This window comes from Phaenicophaeus curvirostris, chromosome 2 (genome assembly GCF_032191515.1).
Source record: "Phaenicophaeus curvirostris isolate KB17595 chromosome 2, BPBGC_Pcur_1.0, whole genome shotgun sequence".
Classification (NCBI taxonomy): domain Eukaryota; kingdom Metazoa; phylum Chordata; class Aves; order Cuculiformes; family Cuculidae; genus Phaenicophaeus; species Phaenicophaeus curvirostris.
Window position 1 is genome coordinate 110872159 of NC_091393.1, and position 20090 is coordinate 110892248.

The 20090-nt window shown below is 36.7% G+C and overlaps 1 protein-coding gene across 2 annotated transcripts in view; it reads left to right on the forward strand.

The window, feature by feature from the left end:
• WDR35 (WD repeat domain 35) overlaps positions 1-20090 on the forward strand; it is a 42294-nt gene that overhangs the window by 9828 nt on the left and 12376 nt on the right. Inside the window, exons 9-18 of one of the 2 annotated variants that reach the window (XM_069850457.1) lie at positions 428-553; positions 3612-3797; positions 4387-4419; positions 6496-6556; positions 13692-13836; positions 15038-15107; positions 15792-15845; positions 17621-17730; positions 19155-19365; positions 19938-20018. In XM_069850457.1, the coding sequence (XP_069706558.1) occupies positions 428-553; positions 3612-3797; positions 4387-4419; positions 6496-6556; positions 13692-13836; positions 15038-15107; positions 15792-15845; positions 17621-17730; positions 19155-19365; positions 19938-20018 (1077 nt within the window). The remainder of the gene's footprint in view (positions 1-427; positions 554-3611; positions 3798-4386; positions 4420-6495; positions 6557-13691; positions 13837-15037; positions 15108-15791; positions 15846-17620; positions 17731-19154; positions 19366-19937; positions 20019-20090) is intronic. The other variant, XM_069850458.1, reaches the window with a different exon arrangement.

A 20090-nucleotide genomic window follows, 5' to 3' on the forward strand; every position in this document is an offset into this window, starting at 1 on the left:
TCTTTCACTCAACTTCAAATTCTAAAGCAAAATAAAGATATATAAGAAGATGGAAAGTATATTTCTTTGCTAGCCCTCAAATTGTAAATGGATATCTAACTGCCTTTCTTAGGCTATTTTGAAGGGGAATAGAGAAGAGTAAAATGTCCATTGTCTCACTGCAGATTGTGTCCTTCTGCAGCTGATCTGTTATAGGCTCTTGCCATAGATCAACTACATGTTTTTATTTGTTTAAACTATAAGCTGTAGTTAAGGGTGCTGAACATCAACTGATGAATACACTGCTAGCGTACATGAAACTTACAAGGCACGTCAGGTATCAGCACTATTGTCGTATTTATTTTATCAACTATCAAAACTGTTATGTGTTTTAAGAGTGGTTTTCCTACCATAAGTTCAGAATCTCTCTTTCCTTGTTTTAAACAAGCATTTGCGCACACTGAAGGTTCCTGGCAAACAGATGCTAGCTGTGTCTTGGGAGGGAAGTGGACTGAAAATTGCACTCGCTGTTGATTCTTACATATATTTTGCTAACATCCGGCCAGATTACAAGGTATATGTATTTCCTGTTCTTTATTCTCTTTTGGAATGGATTGAAGAAGTAGCTTTCTCTAATATGTAAATCAGTGCTTAATTGAAGATTACTGTTTGATCAATGCTACTGACAAAGTTTTAGTGGAATGTGAGTGCCTGTCTTGGTGATGGAATGACTCAGCCATTGCTTTTATAATGAATTTGTGGCTTTGCTTTCATTATAAGGAAATGTGTGCTATATTACCAGAATCGGGCATGATTCTAAATTTGGTAGTAATTAAGCCTGTCATGTAGGTAAGGCTCCAATGTTTATATTGCTGTTTGATTAAACTGAGTCGGACAAGTGATAAAATGAGGATTGATTGAGCCTTACTTTTACTGTCATTGTTATGGTGGACTAGTTTGAACCAGGAAAATTGTGTAGAAACCTGAGCAGTAGAAATGAGTGTGTAGTTCTTAGTTATATATCAATTCCCAATATACTTTTAACAAGGCTGTATTAGCTAATCTAAATAATGTTTTTATCTTGCCTACTATATGGGTGTTGGTTGGTTTTGTTTTTTTTAAAGAGTTAGGACTATTTCACTTAAAATTACAGTTTAACAAAAAATAGCAATTGCTGTCCAGTATGCAATATTGTATACTTCTTTTTTTGCCAGCACAGTATATGTTCTTTAATCGTCAGTGTGTAACTACTGTGATTAAAGGGAGAGAGAGTGTAATGTGAGGATCGTGCTGCAGCTATGTTGAAGTGTGTTGTTTCACACAGTTGTGAAAAATGCTTCTTCAGGGAGTTGTAAAAATAAATCTTCTAGGAAGCAATCTCAAATAGTTTGTTGTAAGTCTGCTGGAAAAGAGTCTGGAAATTTGAGCTGGAAATTAGTCTTGCAGGAAATGCTACCTAATGTTTATTCTGGGAAACGTGTAACAGCTGGAACACAGGCCTGTTGCTGCTTCTTAAACTCCTCAGTGTCTGTGATAAAATGTGTATTTCAAGATCTGGCACAGTTTGCAAATGAATAATATTTTGAAACCTTAGTTTTAGAAACTCCATGTATAAGCTTTATTTTTTCTTTTGCTTATTCATAGTAGAAAAAGATCTCGAATTAATCTATTTCTGCTGCAAATAAACTCCTAATCTGTTGGTAGTATACTCAGTTTCAACGTTAAATATTTTTATGATGAATGATATGTGGTGTCCTTCAATAAATAATACACATTAGTACTGCTGTGTTTATTTCTGATTATATCAGTAACTCCCTTTTAGGAACCGGATAATCTACAAGATGAGAGTCATTAAATGGTAGTGATTCAAAGCTCTCATTAACTTAGGCTGGATTGTAATTAATGACCTGGAGATGAAGGGTTAGTATCACATTACCAACCTACTGAAAATTCCTGTTTCCTGTATTTTTCAAGTCTTACTGTTAGAGCAAGGGCATTCTTCATTAACGTGACAGTAAAAACTATGAATTGAGCTGATTAATTTGAAGCTGCTTATAGCGTACCTGACATCTGTTTAAAGTCTTTAGCTCTGTTTACGTTTCTTCTGGTGTATATTACCTTGTTCAAACATATATTGGATTTGACTTTATATCCTCATCATCCGGCATGCTGGGGTCCTTTGTTATTTCTTGGAATCAGTTTTAGATTCGACAAACATGATTTATAGTTTACTGACTTGTTACCTCATAACTTACTCCTTTCATATAAATAAGTTCCACTTTGTATTTCTGGGAAGGATCCTTGTGGATAGTGCTCTTGGTTGTCAAAAAGTACTTTTATTCCAATCCTTTTATTGTTTTTCCTGTATCCAAAATGAGTTTGATTTTCTTGAAAATCCAAGTAGGTTGTATCAGCTGGGCCATCTTGATTTGCATGCCTGTTGCCTCTCTGAAAGGTAATAAAAAATGGCTGAGGTACAACTTCAGGGCCAAAAACGTGGTGACTGGCCAGTATGTTATATTTATCCACATCTATCTAATTCTATTCTTTTTTCTATTATTATTTTTTACATCTCTGCCTTATGTGACAGCTGGAGTTGCCCATTTATGATTCCTTCTTTTTACACTCCTCTTGCTCTGGCTGTAGTCCACAGCATTGTGTTTGAATTCCTGTAGGAACTCTTAACTAGAGTAAAACCAATTCAGCTTATAGATCTATTCTGAAAGTTCATTTGCTGATACTTTATCATCTTGCTTTCATTCTCTTTAGAATGGGGGGTACCCTTCTGGCCAGCTCTCTAACAAACTTTGCCCCCCCCCCCCGTAAATGCTGATGCATAGAATTCTATAAGCTTTTCTACAACTGCATCATCCTCCTCAAGTGGTTCCCTTTATATCTTGTTTGCCATCTTCACCTCCTTTCTGAGATGATGCTACTGTGTTAGAAAGGATTTTCTTTATTGATTTCTGTAATTTAAATTGGGTGAATGCAATAAAATACGTCGTCATGGCTTTTACAGTGTTTGGATAATTCCATTTCTTCATTTGCCTGTTTGCCCTTTCTCCTACTTGTTATGTGAATAATTATATTCTTCTGTGGGGAAGGGAGAGTTTTTATCATGTTACTAATAAGGAAGAGGTAATATGAATTATTATAGTGCTGTAATATAATTGCTTATTTTTGCCTGCTTCAGGAATTGCACTGTTTGAGGTGTTTATTATATTTTCCTTAGGAAATGAACTTTGGGTTTCCAAATCAATAGTCATAAAGCAAGCATTCTCAAGGCTAAAACTGTTAGTGCAGTGGGTGTGTTTGTGTACCCACTGAACAAAGAAGAAACAAGGAGAAGTGAGATCTTGTCAAATTTTCAGGTTGATCCTCCAATTCTGTTTGCAATAGGTTTTTCTTTGTTATGATAATGCTTCTTTTACTGGTGTAATATTATACAAATACCTTATTACTGGAGAGGTATTTAGATACTTTTATTAAATCAGTTCATCACTTGATAGGTAAAGAGTATCGAATACTGATTGTTTATATTGAATAAACACTTTCTTTCATAGCTGTGAAATATTATTTATTAAATTCTTGTAATTTCCAATAGGTCTTACCAAAATTGTCTCTCTTGACAGTGGGGTTACTGCTCCAATACAGTTGTTTATGCATATACCCGACCTGATCGTCCAGAATACTGTGTAGTCTTTTGGGACACAAAAAACAATGATAAGTATGTGAAATATGTCAAGAGCTTGATTTCCATAACAACTCATGGAGACTTCTGTGTTTTAGCAACTAAAGCAGATGAAAATCAACCTCAGGTAAAGTCTTTTTTTTATGTTTCCCGTGAAAATCCCTGTTCCACATGTCAGTGCTTTACAGCCAGAATTAGATCATAGAACCATAGAATGGTTTGGGTTGGAAGGGACCTTAAAGATCATCCAGTTCCAATCCCCATGCCGTGGGTAGGGACACCTCCTGTAAACTTCTGTATCAGCCTCAGTGTGCCATTTGACAGAATGGCACCTGAATGGACTCAGTGTCTGAAAACAACCTCAACAAAGTAATAACAAAAATGTGCAGGACCCATTAACTACCTCTGTATTTTAAATCCTTGTAGCCATTAGTAACGTAGTGACAATTGCAGCCTTCCAGATTCACGTTTCTTCTCCAATGAAAAGCTAAAACTCGGAGAGATTGGAGTAGTAATGAATATAGAATCAATCAGAAATGGGGAGAAAAATAGGGGAATTTTTTAGGTGATATAAATTGCATGTTACTACAAGCTATTCCTTTTCTTTCTTTCTTTCTTTAAATGTGTCCTTTGGTTACTGCATGTTTGGTTTAGGTTTTTCTTACTGTGTTCACGTCTCAATCATTTTTTATATCACTTGTATGTTGCTTACAAAGGAGGAGCATGAGACGGAGTCAATTGGTGCAACGGTAAAAAAAAGTCTTTAGTGCTGCTTTGTTTAATTGTGCAATGAATGCTGTACTGTCATATGGATTGAAAATATGGTATACATGGCCGAAAACATTTGGTGAAATTGACTGCAATTAAGTAAGATTTTTTTCTTGATTGTAGTTTTAAAATAGGAAACAAACAATGGAGGGACTTACTGTAACTTTCTTAAATAAGAGATTTAATTTTAGAATCTGAAAATGCTAAATGTAATTACAGATAATAAGCATCTTGCAATTCTTTTGAAGTCATTCCAGTGTAATTGTTAATACAGTAGGGGGGGTCAGCTTTTAGGAAATGGAGTGAACAAGCTTATCCTTTGGGTAGCAGTTCATTAGAGTTGTTTTCTGAAAAACAGATTTGTTTTGTAATAGATTTGGGTCATTGGAATTGTGATTTCAAGATGGCAACATGTACAGCAATAGCTGATGGGACAAAAAAGACTAATTTCAGCAGGAGGTGTTTTAAAGGTATTGCAAGCAGATGTGAATGTCAGTAAGTTATGAAAAACTTAATGCTAATACTCACAGCAAGGCTTGAGCTTTCTACTTTGATCAAAGCAGTCAATGCAAGCTCCATTGTCCTGGCCCCACCGTGTGTAGCTCGTGCAGCCTCTGTGGTGGATGCTGTCACTCCATCACTTCTGGGCAGTCTCTGATCTACTGAGAGTCTCAGAAATAAGTAAAAAGCGCAGAAAAGAGAAACAGATTAAAGAATGAATGTTGGGATAATTTACCAGGGAAGAGTCAATATAAGCATAACGAAAACAAAATATAAGTAGTTCAAAAAGCCAAGTGTGATTCCCTGCAGTGGTGGAGGCTGAATGTATCTTTTTGGCGAAAGAGAAATTTGAGAATGCTGATGGAACGTTTAACTGATGAACAAAGAAATAAAAACACTGGCTTTGAGAGGTGTTTATTAGTGGCAGAACCAGAAAAATAAATTATTTAATGAAATTAAATCCTTGTTCAGATCTTTTTCTTTGAAAGAATGAAGTTCACGCAGTAGCTGAAAGCCTAAATTCTGCCTTTCTTGTGTCGTTAATAAGCTATCATTCTGTATGTTTAAAGGGGGAAGCTGTACAGTTGCTGTTCTCTGCTATCACAATTACATGAATTGCCTAGGAGGTGAAAGAGCTATGAAGAACTATTTATCTTCCATTTTCTGGAGAGTCAGGATAACAGTTCTTAGGCATTTGAGTTATGGCAGCCCTGTATTTCCGGTTTATTTAAATCTAAAGACTCTACAGTAAAAATTGCCTCTTAATTTCTGCACTGCTCATTCCAGACGTTCTTATTTCCCTATGCAATCATCATAAAGCTATTTAATCCTTTATTTAGGACTGGAAAAATTAATACATCAGCAACAACAATAAGGCATTGTTCTCTAGGTCAGTTTTTAGTTATTTGGTTTTCCTGAGTTTAACAGACCAATCTGAGCTATCTGTGCTATCAAAGGTTTCCCAAATGGGATTTGAAAACCACTAAAACTAACAAAACTCATCAGTTTTGTAGTATCTGTGGTGCTGCAAGATGGAGGGATAGCCTTAGTCACAATTCTCCCACATTGTAGCCCTCTTAGGCCTTCAAGATTGAGGTCTGGAAAGGATAGAACAAGGGTCCTAACTTCTGGGAGCTAGAGAGGATTGGTGCAGTTTTTTGCATGGTCACCTAGGTGAGAGTTGAGTCACTGAGAAATTGCTAGTGTATCATGCTGGTAAATACTCACAGTATAGTGTGTGCCTTGCAGATCAGGGCTGAGACACAGGCTGTCTTGCCTGCTGGTCATTCATGCTGTGTTGTATTTTGCCTGGTAGATTTGCTCCTTTGCTTAAAATAGGTGGACATCTTGTTTTGTGCTTTGCTTCATTTATAATGTGAATTACTCTCATGCTTATGGGGCTTTGTTTACTGTAGTCATGGTCCTTCTTTCCTGTTGCTGACCAGCATTAGATTGTGTGAAGTGTGGGTTATGAGATACACCTTCACAGAAAACTGTACAGCTTACTCATTTACAAAAATGTTTGAGTAATGACACTTGCTTTTATTTCCATACAGTATGTGCTGGTTCTCTGCAACTCTATTGGCACACCGCTGGACCCAAAATATATTGATATTGGTAAGCAACTTGCAATAGTCTTATTCTATTGAGATTTTTCTAGTCTTTATGAAGATTTTAATATTCAAGTCTGTTTTTCAATGAAACAACTGCAGTGTTGTAACACCCTTTGCACCCAAATATTGTGACCTTCCATTATCTGTGTTCTTGTAACCGATTTTTATATTGGCTTCTCACTTATACTTGGACTCTTCCTAAGAAACATGTAATCAGGGGTTCTCATATAGCAGTGAACTATAATTTGTGTTGGAAATGACCTATTAATTAATCCCTTAATAAATATAGTGGTTTATAAAACCAGTCCTATTTGTTGTAAAAATTGACTATGTTTAAATTGATTCTTCTAGTTAATACAAACTATTTTATTGAACAATAAACAAGCAGCCATTCTGCCTGATAAAATAGATGGGAAAAGCGTCTAGCAAATTTTGGTAAGATAGAAATGATGAGGAAGAGCTGTAAGACAAGGAGGTAACAAAAATTTACAGAACAATATGGGTAAGAAGAAAAAATCAAACAAAGCATAGAAACAGTTGAGATCATAAAGATGATTTTCCTCAACCAGTGCTATTAAACAGTTTTAGTTTTTATTATATATTAACTAAGTTTGTAAGTGTCATATTTTAGTCTTGTTCAGTTTTTCAGTGATAGAAGGAGAAAATAGCTGAGTCTCAAATATATATATTGTGGAATTCATTCCCTATATTGTAGATCATAAGTAAAATGAATAATATCCTGCTCTGATGAATGAGTTGGACTTCTCTGTCCTATAGAATGTGCATGAAATATTGTGGTACTTTTTAGTCTCATAATTCCTGTTTATGCCAATTTGATGCCCTCTTACAGCCTTTCATAATAGGAGTGTCACATCAGAGTCTTAAGGAGTAAAGTATCCAAGAATTTTACAGGGAATGGGTGAGAGGGGGGAAGCCCAAAAGTGATTGCTAAAGTAAGATGATGTGGTAGGTGGTAGTGGAGTGGATGGGGTGTCTGCTGTGTCCCCACTGTCCCGTCTCCCCTCCTGACCAGATGTCTGCACTGAATGCGCTTACTTGCTTCCTGGACTCACTTGACAGGTGGGATTGAGGCAGTGGGAGGGGGATTTGGGGACTTGTAGGGAGTAGTTAATCTAATTTCTACAGTAAATATCTAAAATAAGTTCAGTGAATCATTCCTGAAATGGGTCCTTTTGCTCTCCAGCAGATACAAAGTATCCCAGGCCAAACATCTTATCTCTGTCAGAGGTGTCTAAAATTAGATGAGATGAATCCCACTCCAACAGTCAAAATTAGCTTTGCTTGTACACCTCTTAACTCTACATTTAAAACTTTTCCTTTGCACATATTCTGTTTATGTTGGCTTTCTAAAGCTATGCGTGTTCATCTTATTTATTTACATTATAAACAAAGGTATCGGTTTCTTTGATTCCTCCATTGACTCATCTCCCACAACTGTCTGTACAAAAGAAAAGGATCTTCTCCAGTGACTGAAAGCAATTAAAGAGAACTGTTCTTTAATTGAAAAATATTGTTGCTGTTCCACCTGTATTTGAATTGTGCTGAAGGGATGAAACAATCTGGAAAAAGCTGCTCTGGTTTCTTTAACTTAGCTAAGCTTTCTGCAGTCTGCTTCTGTTTCCTGCAGTGTCAGGGGATCACTTTAGTGCATAGATTTAGAATGCTTTTACCTCATGTGGATTAATCTGTGAAGATGGTAGGCATTATAGTCTTCGACCCCATAGACAGGCAAATATTTGAGGTTAGGAACATTTGCAGTTGAGTCCTGAAAAATTTCTGTAGTCTTGATATTTCAAACAGAACAAGCAAGTCTTTCACTGCTGTGTAGTAAACACTGCATCCTTCAAGATTCCTTTAAAATTAGCCCACCAGACTACAGAAGGAAGTGAAAGTGACAGTGAAAAGCAAAGGCCTGTAAACGCAACACTTTCAGAACGCATTGCACTGGTTTTATCATAGTTGCTTTCCATTTTTGTAACCTTTGAAGATACAACTTCATAGAAGAACTCCAAATATTTTTAACATAAGGTCAGTGTGTGTGAGGTTTAGACACTTGTACATGGTGAAGGTCTGAATATACAGGATATACAGCTAAACCCTGACAGTTGTGCTGTTCATCACAGCTGGCACTTCTTGGCAGTAAAAAGTATAATTGTTCCAGCTTGACAAGGTGCTAAACTTAAGCAGCTGGCTGGCCTTGCTGAGGTCAATAAATAGAGAAGACCTTGTAAAACCTAAAAGGCAGAAGCCTTTCTGTAAGCTCTTTTAAGATGCTGGTTGATGTATCATTTCTAACAAATTAATTATCCTTTTGTTCTGTTAATAAATGAAAACAAACAGGTTTAAATAAATTATCAGGTGAGAGTAATCATTAATAGCTGAAGTTACAAGCAGTGCAAAAGTACAATTAACATATCTCTTACTCAAGATTATTATTTATCTGTGAAATTCTTTCTTTCTCTTCTTTCTACCAAAGCAGTTTTTCAGGCTATTCTTTTAGTAAAGTAATAAATTGTTTCATTAAGTTCTGTCAAAAAATTGGTTGCTTAGGTAATTTTTGTTTTGAACTCTTGTTCTTGTTTCAGACTTCTAAGTTGCCTCTTTCAGAGTGCTTTAAAAACACTTGTTACTTTGATTTTCACAAATGCTTATGAAATATCTCCTCATACAGCAGGATTTTCCTCAAGAGTCCACTGTGTCTATGTGCTCCTGCCTGTTCTTACCTGGGCACTCTTGACTGCAATGTGTCTGTATTGTTTGACTGGCTGTAGTTACTGCAAATTGAACATGCAGCATCTTTGTTTTCTACCAGACTGCCCTTTGTTGGAATAACGATCACCTGGTGCTCTACTGAGCATAAAGATTTTACTCCTACTTGAGACTTTGGTGCCCTGCTGGTCTCCTGGGCTTTGGCCTGGTAGGAAATGGATAGTGGAGAAAAATGCTGGCTAGTCTAGAGATGCTAAGTAGGTGATGGGACATTTGAATACTGCATCTGGGAATGTGTGTTAAAGCACAACTTGTATGAATTGCCAGTTTTTAACATTTTATAAAATTGTTTCAACAAAGTGCTATTCATCTCCTAAAGACAAAGTAATTGTGACAGTGTGCAATGTTTGATTCACCCCCAGGAGAAGCAAATCTTGTGTTATTGGGCTGTAAGCCAATAGTTCAAGAAGAGCTCAAAAACCCTGTGGTTTTTCCCTTCAGTCTGTTGAAGTTTTATTGATGTCATTAGCTTTCTAATGCTTGCCTTTGCTAATGATGGCAAAAAAAGGATTAATCAGTCATTATCTGATTGAAGACCATCCTTTCATCTTTCTTTAGACATTGATGCATGGGTGCACCTTGAAGCTCTTCCTCAAGTTGCTCTTAATTTTGTCCAAGGGCATTTTTCTTCCTGGCTTCCTGTGCTGTTTTCTTAGGCTCCTTCACAACAGCAACAGCTAGCGTTTGCTAGCCCATAGATGAGTCGTCACCGTCATCTAGGGACATGGTTTAGTGTTTGATAGGAATGGTTGGACTCGATCCAGTGGGTTTCTTCCAACCTGGTTATTCTATGATTCTATGATGTTCCATGCTACTAAGGTATGAAAATTAACCGACAGTTTCTTCTGTGCTTGTTTCACAGGCTTCCAGGCTTTCTATCCTTTCATGGCTAACTAAATATAAGCTGCAGAAAGTTAAATATCTTGTTATAGAATATCTTTTAAATGGAAACACAGCAGATGGTTTCTGCTAAGAAAATGTCACTCAGGCTGGATTATATCATCTTCTTACATGTACTTAGGAGTGCTGACATAGTGAAGTGTTGAGTTATCTTTCACATCTGTGTTAGTGCCCAGTGAAATGAATACAACAGCCTGATCAACACACTGGTGGATTAAAGGCAGAGTGCTGGAGTCACGCCCAGGTCAGAATCACAGAATGACCAGAGTTGTAAGGGACCCATAAGGATCATTGAGTCCAACTCCTGTTCCTGCATAGGACGACCCAAACATTCACATTGTGGGTCTGTGAGAGCATTGTCTAAGTGCCTCCTGAATATTGTCAGGCTTGGCACCACGACTGCTTCCCTGGGAAGCTGTTCGGTACTCCACCACCCTCTGGGTGAAGAACCTTTTCATAATATCCAACCTAATCCTCCCCTGGCACAACTTGCCATTCCCTCAGGTCCTACCGTTGGTCACCAGAAAGAAGAGACCAGTGCCTGCTCCTCCTCCTTTCCTTGTGAGGAAGCAGTAAACTGCGATGAGGTCCTCCCTGTCTTGTCTTCTCCAGGCTGAACAGACCAAATGACTTCACCTCCTCCTCATATGACTTGTGTCTCATCTTCCTCCTGGATGCCTTAACAAGGCTGACTGAACTCCATGTGAAACAACACTTGAATTGATGTTACTTAAAGCTGACCATTTTAAAGTAAATTGTAGCCTATTTTTAGTATTTTGTCAAATTCTGTAAACTGTGGTTATTCATGAGTTGTCCCGTATGCAGTTCAGTTGTTCCTGTTGCTGTCTCATGTTTTCTAAATATGAGCAAAAGCCTCTAGAGATATTTGAATCCAGCTTTAAAATTAGGTAGGTATTATTGATCAGACTAAGCTCGTCCCGGTTTCTCAGGAACAGCCTGGAACGGGCTTGTATGGAGACAACAGTTTAGTCTTATGTCTGTCTGTCAGATTGCTTCCTTTCCATCAGATTTAGGTGGGATTATTTCTCTCCTATGTTTCTGTATCCTATTTCATATACTAGAAAGTGTCTTGGCTTTTTCATGCAGCGAAGTCATAGAATTGTGCATTAAATCTGGTTTCCATCTACTGTTTTTAAAAGAAGATTAAAACGCCTGAGCGGGTGTTTTCTACCTGTTTTGAAGTGAGGTGGAGTGTGTGTGGATGAAATACAGACATCACAGAAGGTTATTTAAGATTCCTGGAAATGTAAGAAATAAAATTTCCTTCAGGGAAGAGGTTTTCTGGAGGAACAGTGAAGAGAAATGAGGTGAGAAGAGAAAAAAAGGGCCAAAGAAACCTTGAAGAGCGCTTGTTTCACACGTTGGTATTGTTTTGGCGGGATGGTGTGTTTAATCCTTTTCAGTATTTGATCACTGAAAAGTAAGGCATTTGTTTAAATGTTTCCATACATATTTTCAAGGCCTGAAAATGAAGACAGATTGGGGTATTTTGAGGTATGCACAAATGAGTAAGTTTAGGCTCTATGGAGACTGTAGGTCAAATGGGGAGTCGCCTGGTGAGTCTGAGGAATTCCCTTGTCTTTCAGATGTGGGCTTAGTTTAGCATTGTGTTGGAGTAGAGTGTTTAAAAGTTGACTAAGCTGAATCCAAATATGAGGCTTAGTACTAAAATTTTGTGATCTGAGCAAGAGGAAACCTTATTCCCTTACAGGTTGGGAGATTATAATTTTTCATTTTTATAGGATGAAAACATTGATTGTTACAGCATGGAGGACTGCAAGGCAAGAAAAGGATAGCACAAATACATAGAATTTATTAATGCTCTTAATGAAACAGAGGAGACTATATTTAAGTTGCATGTGACTATTGGAGTGAATAAGTATCTGGAGTACACGGAGTTAAAATATAAACAACTGTACTGCTCACATGTTAAGCATCATCACTAAGCCTTCTTATCCAGTGTTTACTTTTATAGTAAAAAGTATTCTAGAGCCATCAGGTAGCTTATATAATCCTCTTGGTTGCAAAGAAATAAAATCTCTTCAACCTATCTTCCCCGATCTGTCTCTCATAGCACTGCTCTTCTTTACGGCAGGCTTAGGGCTCCCTCCAGAGTGCTGCTCTGTGATAAATACTGAAGAAAAAAAATCAGATTTGCTGTAATACAGTCAGATTGTGTGCTCACAGCATGTTCTCTGTATAAGCCGGTGTTTCACTAAGAGGCTGGGCTACACAATTCTTCTGGATTTTTCTGGTTTGTCTAGTACTGTACTAATTTACTTGTAGAGTTTGAAGACATCAAGGGATTTACTTTATAGTTTTTTACATTTTTTCTATGCCATTCACTGTGACGGTGGTGAGGCACTGGCACAGGTTGCCCAGAGAAGCTGTGGCTGCCCCATCCCAGCAGGTGTTCCTGATCAGGTTGGATGGGGCTTTGAGCAACCTGAGCCAGTGGGAGGTGTCCTTGCCTTATGGCAGGGGCGTTGGAACTGGATGATCTTTAAGATCCCTTCCAACTCAAACTATTCTATGATTCTATGATTTTATGTACATTCACTGGTTTTCAGAATGATGAAACAAAAGATAGTAAATAAAAAGAAAAAAGAGCCACAATACCATTGAGACAGTATATTAAAAGGAATAATGTAATGGCTTGAGTGCATATATATCTTCATATTTTTTTGTTCACTGAACACTGAGAGCAGGAATGAGATATTTGATTTATGTACTTGTCCTAGATGTGCTTAGGGCTACAGTAAAGAAAATGCCCTGCCTTCCTGCACTGTGATCTTTGCATGCAATAAAGTAAGACTGAGGGCACACTTTGCTAAATATTTGATTTGCTTGCTGTGCTGCCATGCCTAGAATTATTTGTCCAGATATTAACTAAGATACAAAGAACATTTCTAGGTCTTGTCTAACTCAAAATTTGTTAACTGTTTTTTAAGTGGTGGTCATCAAAGAGTTTTTCTAGGTTGTCAGCTTTTGAGTTGTCTTCCTTTTATTTATATTTGAATAATTACAAATATGTCAGACATGGAGATATTTTATAGATATTTTTTAGAGATTTGAGATATTCCTGAACTGATCATGAAAATTTGAATATATGTGTTTGTCTTCTGCGTTAGCACATGGAAATTTCTTGAAGTAATAGGGAGAAAAGTCTTAAAGTGTTAATCTTAAAATCAGAACATGTAAACATTTTCTTTGTTCTTCTGAACAGGGCCATAAGGGCCCAGTGAAATTTCTTAGCAATTAATGAAAGCTGATGCCAGGTTGTGTGAGGTTTTTTTTGTTTTGTTTTGGTTTTTTTTTTTGCTTTTAACCTATGGAGCTGTGAGTTCATCCATCTGAGAAGTTTACAAATTAGCATCTAGTCCAATACTTGCTGCACTAATTTTACAACCATTTGGGTTTCACAACAGGGCCATTGTTTGTCACAATGACCAAAACACATGTGATAGCAGCTTCAAAAGAGGCGTTTTACATCTGGCAGTATCGTGTGGCCAAGAAGCTCACAGCAATGGAAATTAATCAGGTAGCTCGGACCAGAAGAGAAGATCGGGAAAGGTTTGTCTTCAGGCCTTGTCATTTTCCTTCCTTTGCATTGATATTGTTGATAAAGGTGGATTCTCCCATGCCTAAAATATGAACTTCTCTCCTTTTTTCCACTCAGATTTGTTGACTTGCAGGCCCATAAGTTTTCATGCTAAAGAATGGTTTTTCATAGCAAATGTGTGTTGGTTACCGAAATCTCTTAAGACTTTTTTTGTATTAGTTCCTGTTCAGTGTCTGCATTTGCTGGGTGTGTGCTTCCATCGCAGAGCTCTGTGTCGTGATGCCTTTTCCTCCCCCCCTTTCCCTTTTTCTCCTTTGTACTTCTAGATCCTAGGCAGCTAGGCATAGTCTGTCCAGCTGGTTTTTCTCTAAATATGCTTGTATATCTAATCCTGCATAGATTTTTATCCTCTTAAGCTAAACAAACCAAAGTCAACATCATCTTGCTTCCAAAATATTCTTTTCCCAGGTGCTCACTAGTGGTATCAACTTTTCTGCCGCCTCCATGAGCTTGGAAATTTTATGATTTTCTTTTCTGTTACTTTGTTTTCTTCTGTAGAGACACTATAGCATCTTGCTATACATCTGCCATCTCCTGTCATCGTATATTCATAATAATGAGTGATTATTTGTATATGGTGTAATAACTCACATTGTTCTAGTACCTGAATATCTGAGCCCTGGGGAAGATTGTAAGTGTTACAGAAATACCAGAAAAGTAAATAGTTGTAATTCAGCATAAATGTTGAGTTTAGCATTCTAAAATCTTTCCAAATGCGATTTGTTTTAATGCACAAGTTGTGATGAAGTATTGAATACAGTAATACATAAAATTTGTGGATATGAAGGTGAAGCTCTTCAGAAGTATGGAGAAGAGCCTGAGGAAATATGGAAGTGCACATTTGGAAAGAGACAATAGGAGTGGGTTGATGGTTTGCAGGAATTTCTTATTGCAAAATGAAAGTTTATAGATCATGTGGGAATAGAGCCTCAGGGGCTGTGAAAATGAAAGCAAGTATTTATATCAATATATTTATATCAATACAAAGCAAAGTTATTAAAGGGGATATTACTGGAACATAAGAACAGGTATAGCTTTTATTCTGTTTCCAGTTGCAGTGGTTTCTTCTCCAGGGACTGAAGGTACCTATATGCTGTCAAAACCGATCCTTTCTTTGGACTCTCTTTTTCTTCTAACTTTCCTTTTCTACAGGATTTATCATATTGATGACAACCCTACAGGCTCTGCAGATGGACACCTTGATTACAGCAGAGCTATTGAGGTGAGCGATGATTTTAACTAGTTTATTGTGGTGTCACTGATAGCTTGAAAGAGAAGTAGTTAGCATTGCTTTATTTATTTTCATAGTTTTTCATTAGCAGAAGTAGTCATACTTGAATTTTCTTTTACTTATGACTTCTGTACAGCAGTGTTATTTTTCTTCCCTCTGGTGAGTGCATTATTACTGTGTCATTACGTGTTACTGGAAATATTCACTGAACTATAAGGAGCGCAGAAGTATAATCTGTGGTCCAGCATGTAGATACCCACCATCGTCTTGGTGAGAAGCAGCTCCCCTTTTGTCAACAAAGTATAAGCTTGTTGAAACTCAATGAACCTTGTAAACTTTTCTGGTACTTTCATCTTTTCTCACTTTATGTGCATGTGTGCGTGCAAGGCCTTACAAGTCAGAGATAGTTGCCTTCTTGTGTTTTCTGTTAAACACCTGTTTCATTTTAGGTTTCTTATTTTTCTGGAGGTAGGGCGAGAGAAGAAAGGAAGCAATATTGTTATTGTCATGATTCCTATAACCAAGGCTGCTCTTATCATAAACCATCCATTTACCGATAGCCCCTTTTCATGTGGATATGTAACAACTTCCTTGTGCATTTAAATAAAACTTCTTTAGCAGTGCATTCTTACTGGTGCAATAAAACTCATATTGATATCGGTTGTATACTTTCAGGGAACAAGAGATCCAATTTGTGCCATAACAGCATCCGATAAGATACTACTTGTGGTAAGTTACGTGATTAAAATAACTCCTAATTGTCTCTGGTGCTTGTAGGCAGGAGATTATTCTGCAATGTGTTAGTAAGTAGTCATAATTTCAAAGTTTGGAACTTGCACAGGTGAAATCTCTTTCTTGAAAACCTCAAGGATAACTTCGACAAGTTCTTCTGTAACTTGGACTCATTCTTTAGGAAGGTTGGTTCACTAAGTACTTACAGTTTAAGTACAGACTTGTTACCTCAGTTAATACTTAATATGTAGGGTTTGATAAAGTCCAGGTCAGATCTTAGTTCTGTACTCTGACTTCTGGGAAATCCCTTCTAGACTGTATGTAAATGCACAAGGATTTACAAAGTTTGTCTTTACATACTAATGGTACAATGTATGATAATAGATACCACATGTATGTAGTCTGCTATGGACACATTAATACATTTCTGGGTTACACGCATGTATTATGTATGAGCTATTTTATTGGACCAAACGGCTCGTGCATTCTTTTTCTGGTTTGAAAAGAGCGATCTCATTCGATGAACAAACATTTGAGTGGGCTTTGAAAGAAACTAATTGAGCAGAACAAATATAGAAAAAGGACACCATTTCTTCATTTTATCCACCTTCCTCAGAAAGATCTTGATGTTTTCCCTTATTCCTGTTCCTAGTACTGTGACTAGAGTTGAAAAAATCAGTGGGTTATGGTGAATGAAGAAATTGTGATGGCTAGTAGGTGACTATGGGATTCTGTTTGTACTTGAAGAAAGAGCGAGCAAATGAGATTAAGTGGATAATTAATCAGTGACTTCGGTTAAAAGGAACGGAAAGAGGAAATGCCTTAGAAACTAGGTCTGGATAAATGTGCTGAAGATGAATGCAGTTATTAGGGTGGTTAGATCTTCTGGCACTTCTGACCAGATCTGCCTGGCAACATTCAAGAAGCATTTGGACAATGACACATGGTGTAAATTTTGGGGTTGTCCTATGCAAGAATAGGTGTTGGACTTGATGATCTTCATAGGTTCCTTCCAACTTGGGTCATTCTGTGATTCTGCTTTGCAGTTTATAGGCTATGCAGATGTGAAAAAGTCAAAGATGACAGGTGATTTACACTGATGATCTTAGGGGTGGCTTGGGAGGAAAAAAAAAAAGGAATAAAGTTTCAGCTATCTTGAAGTTTCATATTGACTCATTTTCAGCGTAAGGGTTAAGCAGTAAATAAAATAAACTAGATATGTTCAGACTACAGAAACATCATGAGAAAATAGCAACAGCGATCATTTCAGTCCAGGGTTGTCAAACTCATTTTAGACTGTTGGCTTGGATAAGGAGTAATTGGTGAGAACTGTTAACATGCAGACAGCACTATATGAACGTGGCTCTATTGGTTTCAGACCTGAGCCAGGACTGTCATATTGCACTGTCTGAGTGGATCTACCACTGCGGGACAGGGATCTTTTCACTGTTCTCCATTTTTGTCATGTAAACCATGTCTGAAGGTTCATGGGGAATTGTTGGGCTCCTAAAACTGTTGTGTGGGCTGTATGTGGTCTATTGCTTTTCATGTTAACATCCCTGATTTAAGCAGATCTGTAGATTATAGATCTTAAAGTATCTTGCTTAACTAGTAGAATTTGGAACTTCTATGGTGGTTCCATCCCCTGTCTTAGCTCCTGCTCTATCACCTATCCGAAGCCTCTTTTGTTTAGGACAGCATGTAAATAAAACCTTTTAAAGAATTTATTGATGGAAGAATTCTCTCAATAAGCAAGCATTGCTTTTCTCTAGGGAAGAGAATCTGGCACTCTTCAGAGATACAGTCTTCCTAGTGTAGCTATAGTACAGAAGTATACGCTGAACTGCCGCCCACATCATCTATCTTTGAATTGCAACTCCAGGTAAATTACAGATCTGCTTCTAATGCAAGTATCCAATTTTTAAAAATAAATCACTACAGTTTGTCAAAATACCAAGTCTGTGAATTCTATGATTCTGTAATAATTCTGTACTAATTTTACTCTAATAGAAACTATTTATTAAGTTTAGTTCTTTCTAAAGGTTGCTTAACCACTTATTGCTAATTAAGTACATCTGGCCAGTCATCAGATTGCTCTAAGAGACTTGTGTTTTAAACTCCTTAGGGTGTGCATGGGAAATCTAAGTAAACATATACATGAAAATACCTTTGTTTTATTCAAAGTACCAAACATAAGCTTCCTGTGATCATGACATGGATTGATGAAATTATGTCATAACCTGAAATTTTATATCTCTGTGACCTCTTTCTACTTTTATGTCCTTCTAATGCCTGTAAACTTTCTGTCCCATGTTTGTTTTCCATTGTTAAAAGCTGTAGCTGGTGGCAATACTTCTAGCAAGACTGATTTTCCTGAACTTCAACTGTGCAAATACTGAAGTTTCTTTCTACTTAACAGCTATTTTTTTTTGCAGGAGAGAGCATGAGAGACTTGGCAGAAAAAGCGAAAATATACTGACAGATGAGGATTTACAAGACAATTATAATCACGTCAAAATAACTTTATTTTTTCCTTCCTAAATGACTTTGTGCTAATGAAAAAGGTTTAGTTCCATGAGCATTTTGAAGTTAATTTTCTAAGTTTTTCTATTGAGATTATGGTTGTTTAAATACTTTTAAACATTTAGAAGTGCTTTTAATATGGCCTTGTAGTAAATACGGGCTACTATGAGTGACTGAAGTCCTATGAAACTGGAAATTTTCAAATGTAGCCCTTCAGAAATTGTATTTTTCCCATATTTTAAATGACTTTAAAAATAATTGGATTATACTTCATATTGTCTGGGAAAAATCTGAAGAATACCCTTTTTAGAAATATAAGAAATCCCGTTTTCAAGATTAACAGTCTGCATTCACTATGCTGTCTTTTTAATTTAAGAATCTGCTTCACTGCCTCCTAGTAAACGATGAGAAACAATTCTGTTCAGTTGTTAATTTTAGGGTCTGTCAACGAAAGTTTGGCGAGGGGCAGAACCTGCAATTTACTCAACTTGATACCTGAAGTACGTGGGATCTTCAAAATAATGGATAAAAAATGGGCATATTTCAGAACCTTTGCAGGGCCAGATCCTGGATGAGCAGATCAAAAACTTGCATGTCTCTCAAGTCTCTCTGCCGTGCAGATAAATGAAAATCACATACATCTCACTGAATCTGTGTAACTATACTGGTAGATTAGAGGAGCAGTTTGGCCCAAGCATGCCAGTTTAGGGAACTATTTCAAATTAGCAACCTTGAATAGTATAAGTTAACTGTGTTACTTTTGCTTCCTTTGTTTTTTTATAGTCGTGCTGCTATCATAGACCTTTCAGGTGTTTTGACTTTCTTTGACTTGGATACACGAGTAGTAGACAGTACAGGACAACAAGTTGTAGGTGAGCAGCTGAAACTGGAACGCAGGGATGTCTGGGATATGAAATGGGCCAAAGATAACCCAGATTTGTTTGCGATGATGGAGAAAACAAGAATGTATGTTTTCAGAAACTTGGATCCAGAGGTAAATATTAACATACATCAACTACTCATTCTATAAATTCACTTGTAAGTTAACAGCTCTATGTTGAATAGTATTATTCTTGTGCTTACCCTTCAATTAGGCAAGTGTTTATATAAATTAACTTGCTTCTGGAAATCTCAAAACCTTGTCAACAATAATGTGGGAGTGTTACTTAGGAACAAGTAAGCAAAATGAATTATCAGTCCCAAAAAGATAAAAATGCTGTGTTGTTTTTTTAAATGCATGAGATATTTTTCAGGGGAATACTTTTTGTATGGTTTGTAAAATATAAACACAATTTTAATGAAGTTATTCGTAAAACACAGTTCAGCAGAACTGTGGCAAGTGTTTCTTTATCTCCGTCTCATAATTTAGTTATAGAAAACATGAGGATTTTTAATTATGTCTTTGTGTATGGAATTGTCAGTAATTTTAATGATTTTAGTGCTTGCTTTTTCCTGCATGGAATGAAATGAAATCCTGCTTTGGAGAAGAAAGTCTCTTTATGTATACCTGACAGATTTGGTCTGGATAATACAAATTTATTTCTTTATAACTTATTTAAATTTAAGGAGCCTATACAAACTTCCGGGTACATTTGCAACTTTGAAGATTTAGAAATCAAATCTGTTCTTCTGGATGAAATATTGAAGGTATGTATAATTAATTTTATTTTGTAGGAAGTGATGGTGTCTGTCTTAATGATTTGAAGAGTATATATCTAT